The sequence below is a fragment of the Eurosta solidaginis genome, chromosome 5, assembly GCF_040869045.1.
Source record: "Eurosta solidaginis isolate ZX-2024a chromosome 5, ASM4086904v1, whole genome shotgun sequence".
Taxonomy (NCBI): Eukaryota; Metazoa; Arthropoda; class Insecta; order Diptera; family Tephritidae; genus Eurosta; species Eurosta solidaginis.
This window is the reverse complement of record NC_090323.1, coordinates 263205480-263217889: the sequence shown is the minus strand read 5'-3', so window position 1 is coordinate 263217889 and position 12410 is coordinate 263205480. Positions and strand designations below refer to the sequence as shown.

Genomic DNA, 12410 nt, shown 5'->3' with positions numbered 1-12410 from the left:
GTATTTTGGAACGGCATTACGTCGATGATATGCTTGATAGCATGGACACAATTCAAGAAGCGATTCAATAGCGAAGAATGTTCGCTATATCCATAAACAAGCAAATTTCCATATTCGAGGAGATGGCTATCCAACTCTAAAGAGGTTTTTGAAGCCTTGGGAGAAGCACGAGATACAGGCGAATTCGGTAGTGCTGCTAAACGAGTAGATCAGGTTGTAGAAACTACCCTACAAGAAACGCTGATTGTTTTACTAATACACTCACACTTGTAAGACAATGCTGATCCTGCGATGACGTAAACATTGATACTCAAATTTATGTATGTTCCTTTGTTCGCACACGCATGTCCGCATGTACCCAACGACAGCCCATAATCATGAAAAAGGACTCAAACTGGGAAAGCTTCGGACACCTGGTACAGAACAAAAGAACATATAGCAGGTACCATTATGCATGTGAGACAGATACATAATTCTCAACGGAATTTTATGTATGCGAGAACAGTTTATCTGATTTAATCATGTTGTCACTACTGACTGTCATATGACAGTCAAATGATTATCACGGTTGTTTTGTTATTTTTTAAAATCCGCCATTTTCAACCGACGAAAACCATATAAAAAATAAGTTTAAAAAATGAAAAAGAGAGCATTTCAAAGCTCCATGCTAAGAGAAAAAAATCGAAAATAATATTAAAAAATACCAAAAGCTGTCGGAATGTGTGGGGCGCACTCAAAAAATTGATACGCGAAAATAATAGTGGTAACTGGTGATTCATTTTTAAATGTGTTTCCGCATGAGGAAAGCGCTCTTCTTTTGTTGTTATTTTCTGAATTTAAATTGAACATTCTGAACTCGAATTCTTATAAAACTATTTATTTTAAACAAATAAGAAACACGTATGCTTTTATCACATACAAAATTAAAAACGTAATGAAATAAAGTAAATAAAAAGCAAAAAGCATTGTTTCATTTTTGGCGGAATATAACAATGGTCATTTATGATAGTATAACAGTCAAACCTGATATCTACAGTAAACTATCATTTATGACACTTTTTGATAGTTAGAGTGTCAGCAACAGATCCAGGAAAGGAATGAGAGTGAGCAGTACGCCTATATACTTAATCAGTAGGCCATGTTGGTGTATAAGAAGGAGACAAAAACTCACGTATACAGTTGTTTACATCACATTTGCGCAAGTCCCCTTAAGTTTGTGATAGAAAGTTTGTATGAGGCGCTGATCGTTATGTTGACATTGCTGATAATCAGATGATAGTCATACGATAGTCAGTATTCTTGTAGGGTAGTAACAGACGTCCGATGACAATAAAGTAAAACTTTCTCGGCGTGTGGCAGCACTGCGTTTTCAAACTGTCAAAGTTGACGGATGTTGGACAATCATGAAAATTATTGAATAAAATCAAGGCGAATCTCTACCAGGTGGAGGCAAAGCGAATTCAATCAATTCGCCGTGAAGATGAATGGCAAGCAAAGCGAATTCAGTAGAGGTGGTGTTATCCCAACAGCTGATTGCTTCTTCTTGATAATTTTCCGTACAAAGCCTTGTACAACAATATGTCAGTTAATCGATATAAATGAAAATTTTATTTTGACTTGACATTCCTCCGCACTACGGATTGGTTGAATTCGCTTTGCCACCACCTGGTAAGGTCGCCTTGATGGTAGGTCGAAAGAAAATTTTCATAGATATTGATTAACTGACATATTGTAGTACCAGGCGTCGTATGGAAAATAATCAAGAAGAAGCAATCAGCTGTTGGCATAACACCACCTTACTGAATTCGCCTTGAATAAAATAAACCAAATATGATTGATTAATTATTATTGCACGAATATATTCTTCTTTACAATTTGTATGGAGAAAGTGGAAAATTATAACTACTAATTGCAAATATTTATCGGAAAACATCACCGTAGTAAATATGTCTTTCGCGCGAGTGCCTCAACTACGTATTGGACAGCGAGACTTGAAATGTCGACAAGGATGTGGATTCTATGGAAATGCTCAATTCGATGGACTCTGCTCTAAATGTTTCCGCGAACGTAATGAAAAAAGGAAGAGAGGTAAATATGCGCGTACATAATAACAGAAATATTCTAACATTAGCTATATTAACTATAAAAACAAAAAAGCGGAACAAAAGGCAGCCACACCTATTGTTAAATCGCCAACAGCTGCTCACAACAACATCAGCAACCTTGGTGGTAGCAGCACAGCCGGACGTTTGTCACCACAAAGTCTATTAGGACGACGTTCGCTAAACAAACGGCAAGATAGTTTGCCTGAAATCTCGACTGGAACACTTACAAAGAAAAAATCACTGGTGCCCGCCGTATTCCAGAAAACACTGCAATCCGCGAGTGCTCAAAAAAGTAAAAAGCAAAAACAGGATGGGCAGCAAGGTGAGACTACGCAGGTGCTATGACATTGTCTTAAAAAGTGTATAAAACCCATTCATTTTACAGCCGTTCAAAGAGCGTACGTTCCTGATCCGACCGAGAGTCAGTTTATGCTACAACTACGCCAATTGCGCATACCAGATGATGGCAAACGTAAACTGAAGAGTGAAATTCAACGCTTAGATAATGACATACGCAGCTATATGAATCATAATGCCAATAAAAATATAGATGAGCTGTCGGATATGGTGCAAAATGCCTATACAAAGCTTGCAGATATTGTACATAATGATCAACGTTTTCAAATTGCAACTGATGAGGATCGTGAAAGTGCTATTGACTTTTTTGAAAAGGTCGTCATGACCCAAAATCACAAGTTAGTGCAATGAGTTGGAATATTTAATACATATTACACTCAACTTTTCTTTATATTTGCAAAGATTCCTCTTTAGCCCTTATTTTACATTCGATGAAGAAAACGATGTAAAGGTTCAAAAACGCATACGGCAACTCAGTTGGATTACAGCAAAACATTTAGTCTGCAGTATTGATGAGGTGAATGCAGAATCGCGAGATTTGGTCTACAACGCCATTACGGGTTTGTATAACTAATATTTTATAATAATAAAGTCGTCCCTGAAACAACTTCTGCCTGAACACTCACCTCTGGGTATATTGTGTTCTGTAACGCCAAATTAAAATTCCTTGCTCTTTTCTCTACGTTTTTCAGAATTAGTAGGCATTGATTCCTATTACTCACCCCAAGAAAAGCTGGAATGTACTGTGCGCTGCTGTCGTCATATATTTGAGCTACTCAAACACTCTGTTGGTGGACCGGCAAGTGCGGATGAATTTTTACCTGCGTTGATTTTTGTTGTGCTTAAAGCAAATCCAGTACGTTTGCATAGCAATGTAAATTTTGTAACGCGCTTCACTAATGCATCACGGCTATTGAGTGGGGAGGGCGGCTATTATTTTACAAACTTGGTAAGTAAATTTTTCAATCAAAACTAAAAATTGTAGAATGCTTTTCTATATACAAATACTTATTTAGTGCTGTGCAATCACTTTCATTGAAAATCTTAATGGCGAAAGTCTTGGCATTACGGAAGAAGAGTTTAATGCGCTTATGTCAGGCGATAAAGCGTTTAGTACACCTTGGGAAAGCGCATTGCTGGCCTGTGAGGGACTGCATTTGATATCGGAAAATATGAAGCGTATGGAACAATTAAAAAAGCGCAATTCTAGCATTGCAACAGGCATAGATAATTTTCGTAAAGATCTTGAGGAGTTTCAGGTGAATTATGTCTACATCTTTTATATATTTTTACTAAAATTTGTATTTTTCCTCTTCAGCGTGAAATAGCAGATAAAGTTGATCGTTGTATCGCCAAGGCACCATTGACAATTCTACCCATTAAAACGCCACCTCATCTCATAAGTAAAGCACGTGCACATCTCTCAAATGGCATGCCAACACCCTTACCGTCAACAGCATCACTTGGACATTATAGCGCTAATTTATTAGCAGCTATTAAAAACGATATCAAAAGTCAGGCGAAAGGAGGGGATGCAGAAACTTGCTTTTCTAAACCAACAGCCACACCCACCAATAAAATTCTGGACATTGTAGAGGACGCTACACATACACTGGCACTCAAGGATACTAGTATTACTGTGGTTGGACGCTTATCACCTTTGCCACCGATACAGCCAAATACCGATCTCTTGTTTGCATCACCCATTTTCAACTATTCGCCTTTTGATGCCGTTTCGCTGCTCGAAGATCACTCAGATTCCACTGATGATTTTATGCTTAACACAGATTTGCGTGGTGGTCTCACAAATGTTAACTATGATTTTGATTTGTCCGATCATAGTGGCGAAAATAGTGTTGCAGAGGATTTAAAGCTGAACTTAGAAGAATTCGATCCATTAGCAAAGAAATCAAGTAAAGAAGATGTACCTAAAGTTGCAATGGTCTCAGTTGATTTACAAACACCTAACAAATGCGTAAATCCTGCTGAATGGAGTTTATTGGATAGTGATTCACCAACAAATGGTACACTACTGCCATCGCCCCTTAAACCCACTACCATCACAGATTATCGAGGATTTTCGAATTTTGAAATACCTACCATTTCGTGTAACACCGGCGATTTTGCGTCCCTTAATAATTCAATAAATGAGGAAAAGCTCACGAACTATGATGCAGTTAATGTCGTTACCGAAAAAGGCAATGCTAAGTGACTAGTTTTAGGATTTGTAAAAATAAGCAGTAGTACCTTCGTTAAAATACTAAATATGTATGGATATATCTATTATGCAGCAATCTGGCTTCATAGCATGTAATTACAAGCAAATGTTGTTCGGTGCTTAGAAATTTAAAAAATTAAACGGTCTAATATTTATTTGATAATTTGTGACTTTACAATTTTCTGGATCGGCATCGACGGTTTGGTAAAGATGCATTGGTGTAAGGTTAGACGTGGTTAACCAAATCGTCTGGCTAGGAGTGGATTTTTTCAAAAGCCAAACATACCCACTGGGATTCATTCTGGATTTTTCGAGCCAGCAGTGTACATCACAACTTTCAGTTCTGGAAAAACTCCGGAAATCCAAAATACATTTTTAATCTCTTCGAATATTTATATTTTAAGCTGGAAGAGTGGTATCCACACTTTTGGACTTTCTATATAGCGGGACTAAATAACTGCATCTGCCAAAGCTTTGTGTCCCGCGTTTCCAATTCGAAAAAGGGATACTAACAACATTTGTTGTTGTTGTTGTTGTAGCGATAAGAACACTACCCGACGGCCTTGAGGAGTGTTATCGATGTTGATGCTCTTTTGCCGGATGCAGAACCCTGTTTCACTAACAGACGAGGATCTGGCGACCCCAAGCTCCTCTTGGAACTTGGTGGTGGGGAGGGAGGGAATGTCCTGAAGGTTTAATGTGGCCACATAAGTCGTTCCCGAGATGGTCGGGCTAGCAGCTTAATGGTGCTGTGGTACCGGAGCGTACCAGATCTGTATCCGGCAAAGGACCATCACATCGATAACACCCCCCAAAGCCTTCGGGGAGCAACCTTATCGCTACAACAACAGAAGCTATATATTGCGCTGGCAACCCCTTGAATCCCCTTTAATCGAGATGCTTCGCTTTGACGTTCTTCCTTTCAAAGCGACTAAATCGTCTATGCAAATACGCTCTAAGCAATAAAATCATACATGTAAAGGGCCCATTACTGATACTTAGCATAGACTTGACTTGGCGTAAACTTGGCAACTTGGCCACGATTATACTATACTTAGCGCATACAATCTGGCATCATTATCAATAAATGTCAATTTGTATGACAAAACGTCTAAATGAAATGGAAACAAACAAATGGCATCTCAAAATGTAAACGTCTCTTAGAACTTGTATAGACTCAACAGACTTCTAAGTCAAGTTAAGCGTTGCTAAGTTTTGAGTAATCAGTAACGTGCAATGTTAATTTAACAGAACCGTAAGTGACAGTTCTCAAGTCAAGTGAAGTCTATGCTAAGTATAAGTAATGGGCCCTTAACTCATTTGTCATAAGGTAAACAGAGTATTTCTCTAATTTTGCAATTAAGAGTTTTGAAACTGAACTAGCTACCGTAAAGACAGCATATAATACTCACAAGAAAAGCACCCCTCAGTCACACTCCACAATAGAATAACAACAAAAGGAAATGTCAAATATGATAGATTGAAACCGGACTGTGTTCCGAATCGTTCATCGCTGACATAGTGTACAAGTACAAGTGTGTTGACTTATCTGTCAAGCATTCTGACAGGCACTCGCTGGATTTGGAATGACAGCGAATTCAAAATGGATACCATTACCGAGTGCGCCGAATGATTGAAAAATTGAAAAAGTCGATACGATTGGTAGTCAAAAATGTTGTTGTTGAGACCAAAAATGCGACTCTAGACCTGAGATTTCCATCAGGTGAGCGAGGCTGTTTGTAGTTTTGACGTTTATCGCTTAGTGAACACACTTGTATAGGTACACTATGATCGCTGAATTTTGTGTGCTGGGTGCTGGGGGATTTGTGGGCTTTTCGAAGGAAGCTGCAGCACGATTAAATTAAAAAACATAATGCAAACCCGTCGACAAATGGGAAAAAGTACAGAAGAGAGGTGGGTGCAAAATATAAAGCGAATACATTTCAGGGCGCTACAAAATTCCAATAGTTTTGTTATGCAATTCAAATACCAAATGGAGAGGAGAATATCATCATAGAATAATGGATAACATGACGAACATACACATGAACGATTGTGCGAAGTGGTTTGTGTTGGTGTTGACGAAATAGATGGATAAGTGTTGGCTGTGTAGAGCCGGCAGTTGTGGTATAGGAAAGAGCCATGGCTCAATTACTTGTGATTGAATCATGGGAAAGGGCATCAGGTAAATAAAAGAAAATAAGAATGCTTTGGATGCTCGCTAACTCGCTATGACTCAAAATATACTATATATATGTCGTTCTTGAAGTACTGTAATTTTTGGCATAATTTATAGCAAACAAGCAATTCGTTGCTATTTTGTTCCAACGCAAGCTGCGCACAAAGTACTAGCAGCGAGAAAGATAACCACCCCCACCCCAAGACATGTCTGTATTTTTAATACTCTTATCTGCTTCGTTTACTAAACAATGCCCAATGGGGAGGAGGCGCGGGCGACCGAGACCTTGAACTGCAAACAAATTCGTCGCTTTCAACCACATAATACTGGTTAAACTATGCAATATGAATATTTATATGTTATTTTCATTAATAGTTGTTACTCATTTGATAGATATACAATTACCCTTTCATATATATTTGGTGAATTTGTGAACAAGATAAACAAAATATTAATATATAGTAATTTGTACACAATTTATTAGCGATAAAAAATCGTTAATTGATTTTTAGCCAATCTTGTGAACATCTGTAATTTCTTCTTTTAATAATTTGTTTCATTTTATTTTATTTTTCAGGTCAACAGCAGCGCCAACTTTTCGTATTATTCGAGAAGTCTACGAAAGCACGAACGCACATGAACGTTTCGAAGCAGAACTGGATAAAGCATTGGAGGCTAAGGTGGATTATATAATAATTGAGCCACCAAGGCTGGGTGATGAGACTGGACGTTGGATAACTGTAGGCAATTGCTTACACAAAACAGCGGTAGTGTCAGGATTAGCTTCATTTATATCCAGCTTAATTTGGCGAGATCGACCAATAATTGCTGCTCCCATTTGCGCTGTATCGCTGTTTTGCACGGGCTTGTATACAGTATCATGGAATTATGATCCCTGCTGCCAGTATCAGGTATTTGTGAAAGAGCCAAGTTAAGATAATTTTTTTAATATGCATCTAAACAATATCGATAATTTTGTTAAAATTACGTAGAGGAAGCTTCATGTTTGTATTGTAACTAATTTTATATTTTAAGTTACAACTTTATTAATCGGAGTCCTATGGTACGACTATTAATAATTTCGCTGAGGTACTTGTTTAATTTTTAAGAGGATAGGTCGATATAGAAGTTGTAAATATTTTTGTTAGGGTAAATGTAAAATTACTTTATTTGGCCAAACCTTGAAGCAAGCGGATTTGAAAACCAAAACGCACATCTCTATATAAACAAGGAAGCCAAGTTCCCGGAAGTAATGTCTCCGACGCATGCACACCTTGGTTAATAAGAGGTCTTTTCCGTGAGTGCTATTATGATATCCGGCAGCACATAGCATGGCCTTCGGATTAGGGGCTTAGAATATATCCGCGGTAGGTATGTCGTAAGAGGCGACTAAAATATCAAATTGATTCAAGGGATTGTGTAGCGCAACCCTCTCAAGGGATTGCCAGCGCAATATATAGCTTCTCCAACCCAATTGTAAACCACACCTACCCTTGGCGAATCCTTTCTTTAACAGCCGAGGCTCTGGCGACCCCGAGTTACTCATGGAACGTTATGGCCTATGGCGTCATGTGGTCATACCAAATCGTTCCCGAGATGGTCGGGCTGGTACGTGGTGCTTGTTACCGGAACGTACCGGACCTGCATCCGGCATAGAACCAGACCATCAACATCGATAATACTCCCCATGGCCTTCGGGGAGTGTCCTTATCGCTACAACAACAATGACATTGAAATTAAAAATTGTCTCACAGGGAAATATAATATTCCGAATAGAGAATGAAATGGAAGGACAGCTGAACTATTTTAATCAGACTTAAAAATAAACAAATCATCAAAAAGGCAGCAATAGGGATTATGAAGAAAATCCAAAGCAATTAACGTGATAAACCTGAAATAATTTGCATCAACAGAAAAATGAAGTTTTCATACATCTTTTAACAAGTCTTGACCGCACTCCCAGCGGGGGTGTTTTGAATTGACAGACCTAGAAGGTTCGCTGTGGTCATACCAAATCGTTCCCTTATTGGTCGGGCTGCGGGACGAACAGGTCCAATATTCGGAAAAGAACCATCTTCTTCTTGTAGCATTGTTTCGCCCCGTCCAATAGGCGCGGTCTTCCACAAATTGTCAAGGAAACTTGCAGTATCAAACAGGGTTGGACCAAAAATACATGGGTTTTAGATGCGTTGGTTCCACATTGCAATGTAAATGCTGGTTAGGGGATCAGAATATACCCGCGGTAGGTATGCCTGTCGTAAGAGGCGACTAAAATACCAGATTCAAGGGGCTGGGTAGCGCAACCCTTCAGGTTGCCAGCACAATATATAGCTTCTCCAAACTCAATTGTCAACCTCACCTATCCGCGGCGAATCCTGTTTCACTAACAGAAGAGGCTCTGGCGACCCCAAGCTCCTCATGGAACTTGGGGGTGGAGAGGGAGGGAATGGCCTGAAGATTTAATGTGGCCACATAAATCGTTCCCGAGATGGTCGGACCGGCACCTTAATGGTGCTGTTGTACCGGAGCGTACCGGATCTGTATCCGGCAAAGGATCATCACATCGATAACACTCCCCAAAGCCTTCGGGGAGCAACATTATCGCTACAACAACAACAACAACAACAACAGGTGGAGACAAATTACATGACGAAAATTCATTGGGTATGGCGGGATTACTTCTAGATAAGAGTTCAACCTATTCCGGTGTCCATATCGAAATTGTGGAATACTCACGCGCTTCCTTAACTGCGGTTTGTGAAGCCAGCTTTCCCCTAGTATCGATCATTGAGAACCGGTTTCTCCGGGCATTAATCGGCATAGGACTTTGCCGACTCTCTGGGGATGGCTCCGAGGGCCTTTTGCTTGCGGAGATTACTCCTTATATCTCTGGAAAGCGGGGACTCTTCCATCAAGTGTCTTTTTGTATGCCCATATTTATTTAACGGACTAGACTACATGAGGCAAAATAAAGAAGGTGGCGAGGTCCAGAAATATTCCTGTCGCCAATCGTTGAAAAAGCGTGGAGAAGTAATTGGCGTACCTTGGTATTTGCTATTAAATTTTTTAACTTTTATACAAGTTATTTGATATTCCTGCTAACACACTTTAAAAAAAAACTCCAATCAAACAGTTTATTTTTCGCATGTTAAATATTTTATTTATTTTCTTCTTTTGCAGGTAGAAAGCGATGAAGAAATTCTTAGCAAATTACCACTAGAAGACGTATCGGCGCCTATGATCTTAGGATATTCACCAAATACCAAAACCAAGTACTTGCATCGTAGCATCACATTATTCTCAGCAGCATTTTGTGCATGGCAAATCTGGCGCTCATACAAGTAGCTTTAGCTCATCTACACAGCCCAACAGTATATTGTAGTAAACTGAGTAATATTGAGAGTTGCATGTGATGCGAGTATGTGATTCGTGATCGAGAAAAAAGTGAAAAGAAGAAATTAAGTAAAATATTAAAGCTGCAAAAACGTATATGCCATGCATGCAACAACTCAGTCCAAAAGATCTGAGCGCAACAAAGTATCATAAAAAATGTCCACACACCAAGTAAACGCGCACACAAACACTATGCGTAAGAAGCTTAAATATCTATAAAAATGTACGTACATACATGCACCAACGATAACAATACGAATAAGCTCAGTGTATAGCAGTTAAAATATTTGAGAAAGTTGTTGATGGACAAACATCCCAATATTTTTTTCTATATTATATTTAATATATTAATTTTTATTTTATAAAATTTTTACAAGTAATAAGAATGAAGACAAGAAAAATCAACGCGCGTTAGTTTAATATATACAAAAAAAAAAAAAAATAATAATATGAAAGCGTTAGAAAAATGTGCGTGATTAATTTTCTAACCGCACTGGGAAAATTTCTTTGAATAAATAATTTTGGGGGGGTTAAGTTATTTTTATTAATTTTGATATTCTAAAGTTTAATACCCATAAATAGTTATGAGCTTAGGGCAAAGAAGTTTTGTGCATTTTTTGCCTTTTAAATATTTGTTAGTTTGTTGGCAAATCAAAAAAATTATATTTCGCCAAAATAGCGTTGATTGGTTGCTTATTTCAAAATGTTTTTTTTTAATGCTACGATTTGAGGTTCTTTGTACCTCTTCTATCCATGTGAATCTGTAGTGTATGTAAGCTATGACTTCAGCAGTTTTCATAATCACATTGGTTCACATTTTATAACTTTATAGTTTTTTCTTTTCGTTTCTTAATATAAAGCAAACTTAAAAGTTAAAATACAAGAAAAAATTTAAATAATAAATGTATGTTTAGCAATAAAGAATGAAATGTTGAAATCTACTTTAAGATATGTTTCATTAAGTTGTAAGCAGCTGTACAATAATTCAAAGTAAAATTAATACTGACCCTACTTTTTTACTTAATTATCTGAGTTATGCTAGGTTTTTCTGTACAAGTACAACTCAGTTTGTCGGTTAAACTTCGCACGGTGGGGTATTTGATCAATCTTGGCCAAAACTAAAACAGCAGTTATTTCTGTTCAAAAAGTGGTTGTCTCACTTCATTCTTATGAAAGAAAATATTTGACAATAAATTAACGGTATTCCGCGCAGAATTACTATGGATCGCACCCCCGGTTTCATATGGACCCGGGGTATTTTTTGGAATTACACGAGATATGTATGTCAATATGGGCATCAAACGAAAAGTATTTTAAGATCTACTTAAACTTCCCTAACCCTAACGCCATAGTCGTAACCATACCCATATCCATAACCATCTCTAATGTGATCGATCAATGGTGCCTTAACCTAAAAATCGTGAAAATTTCATAAAACTGAAGAAAACGGAAAAAAATACAAACATATTCTACAAAAAATAAGTCTCTTAGTCATAATGTATCCAAACCAATGACCAAAATCTACAAAAAGTTATTAAATTCACCAACTCAAATATTTTTAGGTTATGGATATGACGAGAAACAACCAATTAGTTGGCTATGGTATGGTTATGGCTGTATTGTTATGTTGTTGTTGTTGTTGTAGCGATAAGGTTGCTCACCGAAGGCTTTGGGGAGTGTTATCGATGTGATGGTCCTTTGCCGGATACAATTCCGGTACGCTCCGATAACACAGCACCATTAAGGTGCTAGCCCGACCATCTCGGGAACGATTTATGTGGCCACATTAAACCTTCAGGCCATCCCTCCCTCCCCACCCCAAGTTCCAAGAGGAGCTTGGGGTCGCCAGAGCCTCGTCTGCTAGTGAAACAGGATTCGCCGCGGATAGGTGAGGTTGACAATTGGGTTTGGAGAAGCTGTATATTGCGCTGGCAACCTGAAGGGTTGCACTACACAGCCCCTTGAATCTGGTATTTTAGTCGCCTCTTACGGCAGGCATAACTACCGCGGGTATATTCTGACCCCCTAACCCGCTGGGGGAGCGTTAGCGTTATGGTATGGCACCATTAATCGATTACATTTGATTTCCATAAGGTAGGTTCGATCAGCTGTTTTATCTGGTTATGGTTATATGGTTATAAGTCACCATTAATTGGCC

General features: G+C 38.3%; 2 protein-coding genes across 3 annotated transcripts; both read left to right on the top strand.

The window, feature by feature from the left end:
* The first annotated feature begins 1566 nt into the window (after positions 1-1566).
* Positions 1567-4843, top strand: Rabex-5 (Rabaptin-5-associated exchange factor for Rab5). The gene is made up of 7 exons (XM_067790161.1): positions 1567-2088; positions 2158-2427; positions 2491-2800; positions 2865-3022; positions 3155-3411; positions 3479-3721; positions 3781-4843. The coding sequence occupies exons 1-7, from the start codon at positions 1947-1949 to the stop codon at positions 4672-4674; spliced, it is 2274 nt and encodes a 757-aa protein (XP_067646262.1). The 5' UTR covers positions 1567-1946; the 3' UTR covers positions 4675-4843.
* Positions 4844-6440: 1597 nt separating this feature from the next.
* On the top strand, positions 6441-11193 carry Pmi (Transmembrane protein Pmi). Of its 2 annotated transcripts, none has more exons than XM_067790164.1 (3): positions 6441-6594; positions 7437-7770; positions 10040-11193. In XM_067790164.1, the coding sequence occupies exons 1-3, from the start codon at positions 6554-6556 to the stop codon at positions 10202-10204; spliced, it is 540 nt and encodes a 179-aa protein (XP_067646265.1). In that variant the 5' UTR covers positions 6441-6553; the 3' UTR covers positions 10205-11193. The 2 variants fall into 2 exon arrangements, with proteins under 2 accessions (XP_067646265.1, XP_067646264.1); XM_067790163.1 differs by having other exon boundaries at positions 7437-7776.
* Positions 11194-12410: the final 1217 nt, after the last annotated feature.